Below are 16306 nucleotides of genomic sequence, written 5' to 3' on the forward strand. Positions count from 1 at the left end.
CTGATTGGGATCAACATCTTTGTTTAAACACAAGTCCAGGTATTCTGTTTTCTTTGCATAGCAATTGCATCCTGTCTATTGATAATGTTGGTTCGTCCAGCCATCCACATATCAGGCATTAACACTTTGGTTATGGTTTATTTTCTTTGCAGATTATCACATTGCCCATCATACATATTGGTAGAAAATGTAAAAGGGTTTGAGACATCACAAACAAGGGACATGTTGGTACAGAACCTGAAGAATTGCGACTTTACATACCAGGTAAAGTAAGGACATTTAGGGGAGATAAGCAGCTCATGATAAGTTCAGAGCCGGCCTTAGGTTAGGCTGATTGGACTGATTTGGCCAAATGAAGCTCAGTGCTCACATAGGCCCCATGCGTTAGTAATTTGTAACATATATCTATAAAGAGAAAGTAATTTTAAAGCAATGGAAGAACGTTTTAAGTTCAGTATCATGTAAAACTTGTTTAAAAGTTTATTTCCAAATGACATGCTCACAGGAGGGTTCTGCCAAAATGAGCCATATCAGACCCCACATTTGCTAAGGTCATTCCTGGAATAAGTTGATTAAAGAGATGATTTGCAAATTAAGGGATTCAATTAGTAATTTCTTACAATGTTAAAATTTGTAATAATTACATCTGACTGAAAGATAGCTATTAACATGTAATTTATTTGTGTTATCTGGATGGTATAATTTGCTGTGATTTAATGAAGCACCTGTTCTGTTAGTCATAGCTTCACATCAAAATTCAGGATATAAATTGAGTGAAGAAACAATAAATTTATAAAATTGGAAAGAAATAGACTTGAAACTTACCCATACATTTGAAATGAAGTAAACAAAATAAGGTCAGCTTCATTCTGGATCACATGATGGTGTATTCTTTTCCAGGAATTACTATTGACCCCTTTACAGATGGGGATCCCGAATGCTAGACTACGTTACTATCTCATAGCAAAGAGAAGACCTAATAGTTTCTGCTTTCCAATTAAAGACCAGGTAAGAAGAAAACAGGAATTCAGTTTTTGATTAAATATGAGTAATTAAAAAATATTTGTTTTTCTTCAGAATTTTGGGCTAAATTTAACCCAATAAATGAACTCCAGATTTCAGAGAAGTCAGTAACATAAATTTATTTTAAATTGTCTTGGTTGCAGGTTCATGGGGGGGGGGTAGGGGTCATAAAATTATTCATTTGTCAGTTATAAACATGTTTTTATATTTAATTGCATTTCAAAAAGAGGCAATTTGTGTATTGCAAGTAATTGTGGTTCAAACAATTTAATTTATGTAATTATTGCTTTCCTTTGTGATTCTGATATTGTTTTTTCCTTTAAAAAAGTCAGAATTAAAGCTTTAAAATGACATTTACTTTCATTGGTGCAGGTGTTACATGACTTACCTGAATGTGTCGATCATTTGCTGGTGTACAGATGGCATGCCGAGGACAAGAAAGTGAAAGAAAATAGTAAACTGGACATGTCAGGCAAAATTTGTGATCAGTCTATGATACACAGAGATAATAGTTTGACATTGAAAGGTGAAAATGACAGTCTGGTACATAAACCGTCAGCAGAGTGCCAGTCAAATCAGATTGTGAATATGTTATGTGAAACTGAGGACCAATCAAATGTTGATAAAAGTGTATATGAAGAGGGCACAAAAAGCAAAAATCCTAAATTTGACAACAGTGAAAATACTGAAGGCAGATTGGAAGAGGTTGTAAGCCAGTTCATAGAAATTGAAAATCATAATGAAATTTTTCGTCAAGTGGAAGATGGTGAACACATGTCGTATGGCCCCTGTCTTCAACTGGTACACTTTCTAGAGACTGCAAACAAGCTAGAGGACTTTGACAAGTTCAGAGTACCAGACAAAGATTTAAAGAGGTTTATTGTGATGGATATTGTAAACCCATGTAGCAGGAAGTCAATATGTTTTACTAAAAGGTAGAGCATGAAGCTACTTTATAAAAAGTGTTCATATAAATAATATGCATGGAATTAACTCTGTATTTCATGAAAGAATTAACCTCACAAATAAATACAAACTAGTCAGTTTTTAATCACCAATGCCCACCCTCACTGATTCACTGATGCACATATAAGCTTTCCCGTTACATGGATCTTGGAGACAACTGTTAAGGAACTAGACTTTACCCAATCAGAGCATAACACGACATTCTAATTACTGAGTTTTATCTATTTTATGCACCCAAATGGCATTTACCATTTTTCAGATATATTGTTCATTTTAAAAAGGAAGACAACTACTACTTTAAAGTTAATTAATTTCTTCAAAGGCAAAATGACATTTTTAAGATCCAGTTTCCGGTTTAATTACAAGAAGACAAATCAATGTACTTTTGTACCCATTTCATTAAATGTAAAGACTGATGTTGACATTATCAATTAAAAGCTAACTTTATAGTTTTTTTATAAATATTTTACCAGGTATGGTCATTTTATGGAAGGAGCAGGCTCCATTGTTCAAATGACATCAGATGTCCAGGTGTGTATCATTCTTGAATCCTCTGTAGTTATTATATCTTCTATAAATTTCTGAAATTTTAATTATTTATTGAAAAGAACGGAACAATCGTAACTGTTAACCTCATTTAAATAAAATATCTGCATCAGTAGGTAATATTACATCAATAACAGTGGTATTACTGAAAGATGTGTGCTTGTTTCATTTGGTTCTGTGCTTATGCACTAACTGTCACTATGTCATTTTCTGACAAACATTTGATATGATAAAAAAAAACCAATACTTTTACAGAGTGCTTAGTGTCAGTCCTAATAAATCATTGTTAACCTCAACTTTTCCTTGGTTAATAAAATATCATCTCAGAGTGATTATATGTACTATTACCCTTTCAGAAATTATATATGTATAATTACAGAGTGATTACATTTACTATTATATATACTATTTTCTACTCCGTTTGATTATATGTACTATTACCAACTGAATGATTACATTTACAATTTTCCACTCTGAGTGATTATGTATACTCTTACCCACTCAGTGTGATTACATTTACTATTACCAATTTCAAGTGATTATATGTATTATTAACCATTCTGGGTCATTATATTTAATATTACCCACTTAGTGTGGCTACGTTTACTATTATCCACTCTGAGTGACTACATTTATTATTACCCACTCAGTGCAATTACATTTACTATTATCCATAGTGGTTAAATTTACTATTACCCACTCAATGGTTATATTTACTAATATCAACTAAGAGTGATTATATGTACTATTTACCCACTCTGAGTAATTATATATACTAGTACCCAGAGTAAATAAATTCACTAGTATCCACTCAGAGTGATTTTATTTATAGGTTACTGCGTTTGTATCGGAAAATATGAACAAGTTTTTAGGATGGATATACTGCATGCCCTTGAGAGTGCAGTATATCCATCCGACAAAACGAGTTCATATTTTCGTATACAAATTCAGTAACCTTTTTATTATACGCTCATTTTCTTATTCTACCTAATGCTTAATTATATTAACAAAATACACTACAAGAAACAAAGTAACTGAATGTATGCCTTATTCCAAAACTAAATACACAAGTGCAGATTCATCATTACACAACAACAACATTATTACTGCACACATAACTCCACCCAGATAAATTTGAACTTAGTCACGCGCTAGACATAACTTTTGAAAGAAAATGGTGTATCTAGTTAAAATTGAAATTTGATCTGGAATTAATTGATTTGGGTATTTTTTTCGATTTTATGAAATTTAGTGATTATGGACTGGATTTATATGTGACAAGTCAACATGAAATACATCAGATTGAAGAAGTGAGAGAAAAGCGTGTTGACATCTGCAAATGTGTTTCTGTTTCTGCCATTGAATATTTGAAATCATAATGTGGGAAAAATATGAAGTCTTTCAGTTGCAATTATCAAAAAGACGCTATGGAATTTAATGCTTATTTCATTTTGAGTGCAGTAAGGAGGATGTAATTGCACTTATATTCGAAATTACAGTACAATTTCGAAATGTGTAATCAAGATTGAGAACCTTTGACATGGCTCATGTAATTCGGATTTGCAGAACTAAAGTACATTTTGAGGAAATTCAGGATGTAAAACTGTAAGTATAGTTTTTGCCATTCTTATTACCAGCTAATGAAGACAGTTTATGTCTTGACACTTGCATGTTATTTGTAAGGACCCTTTCTGGCATCTACTGTATAGCTAGCCTAAATCCAAAACATTGTTTCAAAAAGTTAACACGGAATGTGCCAAAGCAGCTGGTATGTGGCAGTCCACAAAACATCTGCTTTAGTTCATTCAGAAACAAATTTAATCAACCAAAACGTAAAGCGCCTACTACGCGAGTGTACATGATTTGTTTACAAATCAAAAGTGCTAGCATCTGCATCCATTGTTTGTTTACAGTAGAAAGTAGTTCCTTTATGAGTGCAATATGAAGTTGCGCGTGAGTTCAGTATTGTAAAATATTGAACGATTCTGACAATGAAAGGTTAACAGAGAAAAAAATGAGCATATAATAAATATGATTACCCACTCAGAGCAATTACATTCACTCTGTGATTATATGTACTGTTGTACACACAGAGTGATTACTATTACCCACTCAGTGATTATATATACTGTTGTACACTCAGAGTGATTACATTTACTATTACCCACTCAGTGATTATATGTACTGTTGTACACATAGAGTGATTACATTTACTAGGACCCACTCAGTGATTATATGAACTGTTGTACACATAGAGTGATTACATTTACTAGTACCCACTCAGTGATTATACTGTTGTACACTCAAAGTGATTACATTTATAATTACCCACTCAGTGATTATATGTACTGTTGTACACTCAGAGTGATTACATTTACTAGTACCCACTCAGTGATTATATGTACTGTTGTACACACAGAGTGATTACATTTACTAGTACCCACTCAGTGATTATACTGTTGTACACTCAAAGTGATTACATTTATAATTACCCACTCAGTGATTATATGTACTGTTGTACACACAGAGTGATTACATTTACTAGTACCCACTCAGTGATTATATGTACTGTTGTACACATAGAGTGATTACATTTACTAGTACCCACTCAGTGATTATACTGTTGTACACTCAAAGTGATTACATTTATAATTACCCACTCAGTGATTATATGTACTGTTGTACACACAGAGTGATTACATTTACTAGTACCCACTCAGTGATTATATGTACTGTTGTACACATAGAGTGATTACATTTACTAGTACCCACTCAGTGATTATACTGTTGTACACTCAAAGCGATTACATTTATAATTACCCACTCAGTGATTATATGTACTGTTGTACACTCAAAGGGATTATATTTACAAGTACCCACTATGTGATTATAAGTACTGTTGTACACTCAGTGATTACATTTACTATTACCCACTCAGTGATTATATGTACTGTTGTACACTCAAAGTGATTACATTTACTATTACCCACTCAGAGTGAATATAAGTACTGTTGTACACTCAAAGTGATTACATTTACTATTACCCACTCAGAGTGAATATAAGTACTGTTGTACACTCAGAGTGATTACATTTACTATTACCCATTCACAGTGAATATAAGTACTGTTGTACACTCAGAGTGATTACATTTACTATTACCCACTCAGAGTGAATATAAGTACTGTTGTACACTCAGAGTGATTACATTTACTATTACCCACTCAGAGTGAATATAAGTACTGTTGTACACTCAGTGATTACATTTACTATTACCCACTCAGTGATTATATGTACTGTTTAGTTTAGTATTATGGTAAGAGACATGTACTGTTTAAAGAAAAATAGGTTACCAAATATTTTGACAATATGTGCACAAATAACATTTTTAGCAACAATTTATGACAGTGTTTTAAAGTGCCTGATTGATTTATTGCAGACAGTAGAACATATAGGTATTAGTATTAAGTACTTTTATCAGTTACATTAAGCTGTAGACTCAGTAAGCACAGTTATTTATGGTAATGAATGTGATTATTTATTTTTTCCAAAAGCAATATTTACCATAGGTAGTTTCTCTGTTAGTATCTATCTTGGTTGAAAGTAATCAAGTTACAGGTACTCATGGACTCTTTTTTAACTTGTAAATATTTTTTGTGAATCTGTTGAATGTAACACTTAATTATTTGTCAGGCTGTAAAAGCTGCAGCTGATCTAAAAGCCCATGCAGTACAGATGCAAAATCAAGATCAATGGCAGGAAGAAGAGATGGAAATTATACGCAGACTTGAGCTGCGGTACTTCACACCACGGGAGATTGCTAATTTGCTCTGCTTTCCACAGTCTTTCCGTAAGATTTTTTGCAGCATATTTAAAAATTTGGTTATTTCCACAGTGCAAGTTTTACAGCCGGGAAGGCACAATCAACTCCCCCACTCAAAAACATTTTCTTTCACAATGCTAGTCTTTGCCATGAGCTCTATATATAATATAAATCCTTATGGTTCATTTCCTTCTTTATTGTATCCTTGATACCAGTTTAATAAACATCTGTTTCACAAAAAATAAAGTGGTTATCTCAATTAGGGCACCATTCAGTTTTAAAAGTGCCTATTTTAACAAAGTATTTTCAACACCACCTCACCCTAATACCTCGCAGAAACAATGTGGCATAGTCAGCATACCACACTTGTGAATGAAATTGTACAGGTTTGAATCCTACCGTCAGATCATTCAGGGTTGGCTACTGTGATATATTCTAGAGCATGGCACTCAACTCTAGTTGCCTAGGCCAAAAAAATCCTCTTTGTGTTGCAAAGCCATAATACACCAAACCAAATCAAAACATATATTGTACTTGTTGAGATGAACCATGTAAAAAAAGTCTATCTGGACCTAGTGGGAAAATTGTTTAAAATAAATTTTGTTGTTTGATTTAGATGTTGGAGTCTTGGTTATACATGCTAGAAATAAGGTAGTTTGCTCTATATTAAGAATTGTGAATTCTTCCATCTGTGCCATTAAGATGGTTAATAACAAACTTCATAATTTCATCCTTCCTTATGATATTGTTACAGTTCATTTAATAGCAAACGTTTTATTTATTAAATCTTTTTATTGGAGAGCATGTTTCTTGTCACTATACTTCACTGACTTCCTGTCTGGAAAATTCCTGTGTGCAGTGTTAATTGCTTACTAAATTTCAGCGTACATTAATTGATACAAATATATACCAAGATGACATTTCAAAAAGTCTTTCCTTTTTGCATAGGGAATTTAAATCTTTCTGGGAAAACATATTTGATGGGTATCGAATTGGTTGTCTAGAGCACACAATAAAACTACTAGAGGATAGAATGGGTAGAAGTTTTCATGTTAAAAACCTAAAATCAGTGCATCCTGTCTTACACGAGCTCATTAAAAGGTCATTTTAATATTTGATATCCATTTAAAGGACAAACTTTGTGGTTTTTCGAGTGCCCTTTATAGACTGGTTCACTGTACAGGTTTTCAAAAGTAGTAGATGTATTTTTATTCCTTTTATCTTGTTATGTTATAAGAGTAGCTGGCAGCATTTATAGAAATAGTCTTTAAATATAAAACTTGGGTAATTCAGAAGTTAAGTTCAGATTTATTTAAGACTTAATTTTCTACTCATCAATCCCTTAGAACTGAGGCCAGAAAGTCTAAAATCAGGACACAAAATCTGATTCCAATGACGCGAATTTTGGTTGTAAAAAAAAACAGGGTCTCATTTTTTTTTTTCTGCTGTATTTTGTAATGCGAGTTAGAAAGTCCACATTATTTGGTATCTTTGTTGAGCTATGTCTGTTTACTTTTCTGTGATACCACCCATTTTGGTGTATCTTAAATAACCTTGATGCTTCAGAGCTTGGAAGTATGGTACTACCTTCTGACACACAAATGTGGCATCAGAGATTAATGAGTTTATATATATATATATATATATACACACACACACACACAGCACAATTTGTTTTACCATCAGTTTAAATCAGTATTTAAACTAATCCATTGTGCAAAACATTAACCTTTCAAAGACAAAAAAAAAATATTTAAAGTGTTGTCACATAACAAATCTATCCACTGTGGTCAAGTGTTCTGTATGTATAGGTTAAACAGGCAAAGGTAAAGAAAATAATTTGTAAACATGTATTTATGAGCCAACATCATTCATATGGTGTCTGCTGACTTGGCAGGTTTCACTGCAGTTGGATATGGACTACTATTATTTCTAATTGATGCAAACAATTTTCTATTTTTGCAGGCTTTCCTGAGGGTTTATCAATAATCCAGTTATACAGGTTGCTGGGCAACAGTCTGAATGTTTATGTTGTGTCCATATTGATATCATTGATGTTGCTTTGAAGAATGTGTCCACAAAAAAGAACCAATTCTGGAGCTGTAATGCTGATGCATTTGGATTTAAAAAATTGGTATGAAATGTTCACTTGTATGGTGCAATTGAAGATGAATAAACAAGTTTCAATAGAAATTTGAAGTGTTAGAAATCTTTACAAAAGAAAAGAAGAAAGAAATTTCAAAAGAATTTTATTACAAGATCATAATAAAAATAAGTACAGAAAATTTACTCAAGGTATATATTTATGTACAACATAGTAGAAACAGGGATCTAATAACCAGTAATGTGAGTCTTCAGGATGTAAGATTTAAGGATTTTTAGTTTGTGATCTTCACAATTTCTTACTAATCGTACGTTGCAAACAGTTCATTTTCCCCTCACCAACATTTGCAAAGAATGTGGCATTTTGCCCAATTGTGTAATTGTTGATTCACTAATGCCATATAAATATATATATAGTGTGACCCCGCTATAGCACGCTTCGTCATAACACGAATTTGGATATAACATGGTCGTGGTGTGGCTCCCGAAATTTCATATACATGTATTTTTCTCGTACACAAAAAAATTCATTCTTAAAAGTATGAAGAAAAAAACGTAAAAAGTTTATCATCATTTTGGGGAAGAGATTGCTTGTGAATAATACAAGACGATCATGGCATGGCTTCTGAATTTTTATTATGTATTTGTCTTGTGCACAAAAAAATAGTTTTTTCTTCTTTAAAGTACGAAAAATAATGTGTAAAAAGTTTATTCTGGGATTGCACAGGGCTTTGCCAATGTTGCAAACTTGGATTTTTTTTCTTTCTTATTGGTGCAAAATGTACCATCTGGCAATTTTGTTTTATTGGCGACATTGTTGGCTGTTTAAACTTGTATATACAGCCATTGGTTTGGAAGTGAGAAATTCACAGGCCTCATGAAAGGAAACCGCAAACTTGATATAAAATGCAATGAAATTTATCTATTGCTACATGAAGAAATTCTTTGTCCATATTGACAAACTATCTAAACAGTGCATTGTTATATCATTATCTGCTTATATTGACATCTAGCACGAGTACTGTATGTTGCGAGATATCTGCTTTTTTGTTGTTGACATTTCTGGTAACGCAGATCAATGGATGAGGCATTATGTCGTAATCTATCTTTCATCTGATTTTCAGTTGCTTGCTAGTAATTAATATATTTACATAGACTGATATTTGTATGTGGATGGTAAGTAAAATTCCTCTTCTTTTCACTCAGAATTAAATCTTTCAGAACACTCACATTTTCTGTAATAATCCCTGTCATCAAACCAGAACACCTGCATCTCTATCTTCCGTTGACCCTTTGTTCAATTTCTGATGCATGCTTGGAAGACAGCATCACTCCGCTACCACAAATGTTAAAAAAAAACCCCACCTTGATGGTCTGTTAAATAGGCAGGGAGGATCAGTAACTAGAATAGACCAAACGATGGCCAATTCCTTTTTAAAAATGTACCCAAATAAAATAGTTTGCTGAAATTTTAAAGGAAACAGATTACCTTTGAAGCAACAGCTGTTACGAAAACATACTTAGCAAATGGAAACAAAAATCAGTCTCAATCATGCAATACAATTATTTGATGTTGCCGCCACAATAAGAAATGGGCATTAATTTGGTTCTCCAAAGCTGTCCTCTAGCATTGACTTCAATTACGCATGCACCCTTCATCAAAGAAAGCCAACTAGTCTTCAATTAAAACAACAAACCTTTCTTCAATGGAAGTCAGTACCAATCTTAAATAAAAGCAATGGAATCTGATGGATTTCTGCATTTTCCAATATGACTGGTACATGTTACCTGTGCTGTAAATATTTCCTTTTTGCAGGAAAAAAGTTTATGGTTATAAACGCTACCAATGGTGGTTTAAAACGCAAACTAACTTTTACCCACTTGGGACATACTAAAAAGTAAATGTACTTCATCATTTGGTATGTGATTGTGCTGTTTTTCCACTGAATTCAGACCTATATGACCTGTGACAAAATTATTGAATATTTTAAATGTGTGTGCATATTTTTGATGGAGTCACTTGTATTGTGAATTCAATGTATGTGATGAGATTCGTAGGTGAGACAGGATGTTGATACTCTGTTCATGCTATACATTAAACATGTACATATAAACAGCATAAATGTACATGTACCAATGCGTGGGTCTCTGAATAAAGTAAAATATATATGTCTTCTCTGTTTTCGCTACAGGTGTATTTCTCATTTAATAGGCATCGATTTAAGATGGTAACTGTGCCAATGAAGCACATATTTTTCTGCCTGCATTTATTACCTATCCCCCAGCTAACTGACGTTGCTTATAACACAGTTCAGTCTATAAACACACATGGGTTCTCTGGCTCCCAACTACAGTGCTATAGCGGGGTCACACTATATATATCTCTATCTATATATATCTATATATATATATATATATATATGGTTGAGATGCATTCACATATATGAATATGTATATAAATAAGGCCCCATTTTTATTGTGAAGTTTGTGGTGGCATCACAGGCAGATGACTCAGCAATATGAAAACTAGGCCACTTTGACACAAATTTTGGTACTTTATGGGTTCTTCATTACATTTTCAATTACATGTGAAAATTGGTATGTGAATGCATCTCAGCCAAAGTAATTAAAACATACCAAATTGGGTCCATGTGACCCAAATTCCAAACTTTTGTGTGACTTTAATAATTTTAGCTGTTTTTTCACTACACCTCATTATATCTGATCATACTTTAAATACTCATGATAACTGGTGTATATATCAATAAAATTTACTCAACCATGCCGAAACAAAGTCATGTGACCCAATTTTCATGCTTGAGTGACTTGTGTTTTCAGCATTCCATTTGTCACTTCTTCAATATCTTGGATCCTACTCACCTACACAGATTAAAATTGATACATGGATCTGAAAAATATTAACCTGGTCATGCAAAAACAAGGACAATGTGACTTATTTTCATGAATCTACCCTTATTATCCAGGAGGGTACATCTACATTTATAAAAATTGGTAGCTGAATGATGTTTAACAAAAAAAAATGTGTCTGACCCCATTTTCTTGCACAGGTGCTTTGTGTATATTCAACTGTTTCATTTGCCCTCAATATTTCAGATCCCATTTCACCTACCTTCTTCTCAATAGAGGGCAACTCTAGGTGAAATGGGATCTGAAAGATCAGCTTTCATTAAAATCTGTCAGAGAAAGAACCTCACCAACTAAGAAACAGTGTGATGTGCATGTATGATGTATTTTTGGTATTAGCAGGTCAACTTGTCCTTATAAAACATTGATGTATTTTTGGTATTAGCAGGTCAACTTGTCCTTATAAAACATTGATGTATTTTTGGTATTAGCAGGTCAACTTGTCCTTATAAAACATTGATGTATTTTTGGTATTAGCAGGTCAACTTGTCCTTAAGAAGAGTGTATACTGCACTACCAACAAGTATTTCTCTCATGAAAAGACAATCTAAATAAATATTATCAAAAAAGTAGAGAATGGGCATATTATTAAATAAATATAACTTTAAAAAGGAGTTGGACTTGGTATCAAACTCACAGGATAAATCTGGTATCTCTCAAGTTGGACCAGGCTCGCTGCAAGGTCATATTGGTTTTTTAATAACTATAAGTATGCACAAGTTTATAATAAATAAAAGACATCACAGATATCTATAATCACATTATGAAATTTGTAGTATTTAAGTAAGAGTTGTACTCCTTCCCCCACCCAAATGAATTTAAACACCCAACAAACAAAAAATTCACCGTGGAAACAAATGGATTCCTTGTTCAGTCCACTAATTTAAGTACCAACAAAATCCTTATTTTCATCACAAAATATTGGTACCCACAGCATGAAAATAAATGAATTGCAAGTGTCGTGCCTTCTTATATTTCTAAATGCATAAATAAAATGTAATATCTACAAGTTCTAACAAAATTAAGCAGCACAATTGGTTCTATCAGGCAAGTTCCAGTTGAAAGAGTCATTCACAAGGCAATTTATGTACAATCAAATATGTATGTACGAATACCTTTGCTTGGCATTCACTTAACTATAACTAAAACATTTCTACTCTCCTATGCACTGTGCATTTGTGGAATATTTATATATTTAGATCAAAGTTAAGATTTACATTTTCAGACTAGCCAATTAGCTAATCAAATACAGTTACAATATTTTTGTATTCCACTGTAATCCTTGTGAACATATTACAAGAGGAATCCCTGGTGTATTTGTATTAACAATAAACAATCACATCAGTTTCTGCCTTTGAAAATTTATATTAGCTTCAGTTTGGCAATTTCTACAATCTCGTGCAAATAATCAGAACAGCTTGTCAAGCAGGTGTTGATGTTATGTGCAGAGGACACTTTAGGATCCTGAAATACATTAAAATTTGAAATGTATCACATTTTAGTGTTATGTATATTTGATTTAATTTATATTTAATTGTTTGTTTGTTAGTTAATTTTTTTTAATTCTGTTACATGCTATTGTAATGTAACTTTATTTACTGGATTTGATATTGTTCAGTTCTGTTTTTTTAAATTATTTTTTTTGTAAACAACTTTATAGAGACATTGTATCTAATGCTGACCTAGTTCCTGACCTTGAATCAGATCCAGTAAGAGTTGTAGCAAACAACTTTTTTTTAATTCTTTCACAGAGTAAGATTCATAAGCTGGATTTGAGGCCATACTTGAAATATGTGACAAATAACACGTATCAGTTAGGTTTATCCAGAGGATTGACCCACATCCAGACATCTGTTTTGCATTGTAGCTCGATTTATTATTGATGTTTTGAGAAAGGATAGTCATTAGTGCCTTAATACTTGAGAAGTTAAAGTGTTTTATGTTGTGACCAGTTTTGGGCTAATTATTTTGTTTTCTTAATTTATCTGGATTTCAAGTTTACTTTCCCTGGCAATACTAGTGCTCTAAATTAATTCTTGGACAAAGACATTTATCAAAATTTACACTGAATTCAAGCACTGGAATATTATTTTCTGTGATTCAACAACGAACTGTTGACACATCAGTACAATGCTGACCACAACATACATCATCACCTTCCATTTTGGGTTTCATCGGGATTCGAACACAGTTTCATTAGGACTTTTTATTTCTAGAACTTCTAGTTTTTAATTCTTGGATTATTTTTGAATTTGATTCGTAAAACCTTAAGTTCTTTTCTCATTTTTCTAGGGAAATAAATTTTTTTTAAAATTTTACAAAGTTTGTTGTTTTCACTCATTTCTTGTTACTTTTGTGAGAGCCTAAGCACATAACATCTGGTCCTTTCACAGTTGTTTTTATGTAATACAAACCTGTCTATGGAAATCCTGAGAAACCATTTATTCACTACTATTTTGATAAAATTTTTGATTATTAACAATGATGACATCTGTATCACAATTCTGTTTGGGCTTTATAAGTAAGTGGCATGTTCAATTCATTAAAATGAGAACATTTCATTATTGTATGGAGGTTTTTTGTACATTATGTTAAAATATAAAGTATATGCAAGTATATATAAAGTATATAAAAAGATATAAAATCCTGATCAAACCCAATACATTCAAAGTTACACATAATACATGTTAGTACAATACACATAATGAATAAACAACACATCTTTATTTAAAACATATCTACAGGTCACAAGTTAGAGGTTTAATGGAGAATAATAACTGGAATGTTATTTAAGTTCATGTATGTTTAATTCCAACTTACCATATATACTCTCTTATAAGACAAGTCCAATTGCAAACTGCACAGACCCAGATCTGCCACTGTATAAAGCACCAGCAGATCTGGTTCTGTGTAATTTGTTAGGAGTAATCAGTAGAACAAATAACGTAGACCCTGATCTGCAGGTGCATTGTGTTATGGTAAATCATGATCATTAGTGTTTTTAGTTTGACTTACAAACAAGTATATACAGTAGTTACTTATGCATGAGTTACAAATCTACACAAAAAAAACTGTCCTCACATTTTTCTTGGGTATCAATTTCTCTTAATTGGGATAGGCACAAGTTCATTTTGGCTATACTGCAGAAAATCAAACAGCATCAAAATTAAATGCATTATACAGTAGTACATGTATACAGTGACCACTGCTTTCAGCCAGAGTAAAAAAAAATATATTTCTGGTATGTCCCAAGGCCAAGACCCCCAATATCTGACACTGCATATATAAAGTGTTTCAGTGTTCCATTGCAGCTACACTCCAACCCCTCAAACTCTTGTGCACATCTAAAAACCACCCCAATGAAATGCAGTGTCCAACTTTTTAACTGCATTTGAACAACATCACATGAATGCAAATAATTTCACAGAATGATTGACTAAGACACTCGGATGACACCAGTAGGTCAAGATGATGTTCTTTCCACTGCTAAACTACATACAACTATTAATTTTATACTGATTCCCTTTGCATGCTAGCATCATTATATCATTTTTTTTAAATTACTGATAACCAGATTCATGGATTTCTTGATATAATCATTAAAACAGACATGTTCCTGGATGAGTACATACACCCAAATATTGGATCAGTATCATTCAAACGACACCAGGATGAGTCACTGCTTGCTTCCTCTGGAATTGTTCTTGTACTATGACAGAACCTTTTGAACTTCTCACCCAAAAAACAATTTTATTTCTAGATTATAAAAACTATGATGAAAGTGATGAATTTTGATTTGTTACAAATTGGTTATTTTTGACATACAAGCTGTTGAATACAATCCAGGAGAAGTCAATCATGTAATAAGTCATTCATGTAATAAATATGGAATATTTATTCATTCATACATCCTCTCCATCATCCATTAATGGTTTCATTTATTAACATCAAAGATAACATCTATTAACAGTATATTCTCATATGTATCATTCAGTTATCAAAAGTAGCCAAGATAATTGTCGAAAACTTGAGATCACAATATGACCAACAGCGTAGACATCTGCTGGCTTGTAATATACTTGTTGAATATAGGTGTACATTATATACAAGTTCATCAAGAAAATTTTCCAAAGCTAAAGTATTCTTGAGGAAATCGAGCACTATCTTCAGTAGAAGTTTCCTTATAAATCACGTATCACAGATTCATTTACATGCACCAAACAAGTTTCATACGGATATACTGTCACATGATCACATTACTATAAATTTACATAATAAAAATTACTAATTAGGGTTTTGTGATACCAGATAACTCTTAATTTTACAATTATACATTAAAATTTCTGAGATTATCACAGTTCCCAAGAAAAGAAGACTTTTTTCTGTGTCTTTCATGGTTACCTTACTGAAGATTAATTTGCAAAAAAGCACCATGTTTACCACAAGCTTGGTCCCAATAAAGCCACTACTTTAAGTCTGACTGCCACCATTTTCCGTAATTTTCTGCACCCAACAAATGGGGCAAAATCCTCTATTTCACACCTGTCACAGCAAAAGAAGTTGAAATTTTGTATAATCAAATGTCAAACTGGTGATGCACCTGTCTTGTCACTGTCATTTTCCTTCTTTGATACTTTTTGATTTTCAGGGCTATTTTCATCTTTTTTGTTGCCCTTAACAGAACGAACAGCACAACACGTATTAGGATAGCACTTTTTGTCTGGGCCACATTCCAGAGCACAGGACTTGTTCACGGTTGTAAAATCTTCAGGCTGGAGAAGAAAAGACAGTATAAGGAATATTTACCAAAAAAATAAGTATTTATTAAAATAAGGGCAATTACAACACTTTTGCAATCTTGGCACAATTAAAATAACAAAATACCTTTTCGAGTGAAATATCTATTTATTTATTTATCATCC

At 32.5% G+C, this 16306-nt stretch overlaps 2 protein-coding genes across 9 annotated transcripts in view; one reads left to right on the plus strand and one right to left on the minus strand.

Annotated features, from left to right (window-relative positions):
* The window catches only part of LOC149784939 (tRNA (cytosine(38)-C(5))-methyltransferase-like), a 36291-nt gene extending 27742 nt beyond the window's left edge, over positions 1–8549 (plus strand). For all 8 annotated transcript variants that reach the window (XM_089978568.1, XM_089978573.1, XM_089978569.1 and 5 more), the window contains 6 exons: positions 153–264; positions 901–1008; positions 1396–1958; positions 2463–2520; positions 6227–6383; positions 8322–8549. In XM_089978568.1, the coding sequence (XP_089834694.1) occupies positions 153–264; positions 901–1008; positions 1396–1958; positions 2463–2520; positions 6227–6383; positions 8322–8422 (1099 nt within the window). In that variant the 3' untranslated portion in view covers positions 8423–8549. The remainder of the gene's footprint in view (positions 1–152; positions 265–900; positions 1009–1395; positions 1959–2462; positions 2521–6226; positions 6384–8321) is intronic.
* Positions 8550–8588: 39 nt separating this feature from the next.
* The window catches only part of LOC149784940 (uncharacterized), a 40894-nt gene continuing 33176 nt past the window's right edge, over positions 8589–16306 (minus strand). Inside the window, exon 9 of the mRNA XM_089978576.1 lies at positions 8589–16156. Within this exon, the coding sequence (XP_089834702.1) occupies positions 15968–16156 (189 nt within the window). The 3' untranslated portion in view covers positions 8589–15967. The remainder of the gene's footprint in view (positions 16157–16306) is intronic.

This window comes from Sinohyriopsis cumingii, chromosome 13, assembly GCF_028554795.1.
Source record: "Sinohyriopsis cumingii isolate HCF-2022 chromosome 13, ASM2855479v2, whole genome shotgun sequence".
Lineage (NCBI taxonomy): Eukaryota > Metazoa > Mollusca > Bivalvia > Unionida > Unionidae > Sinohyriopsis > Sinohyriopsis cumingii.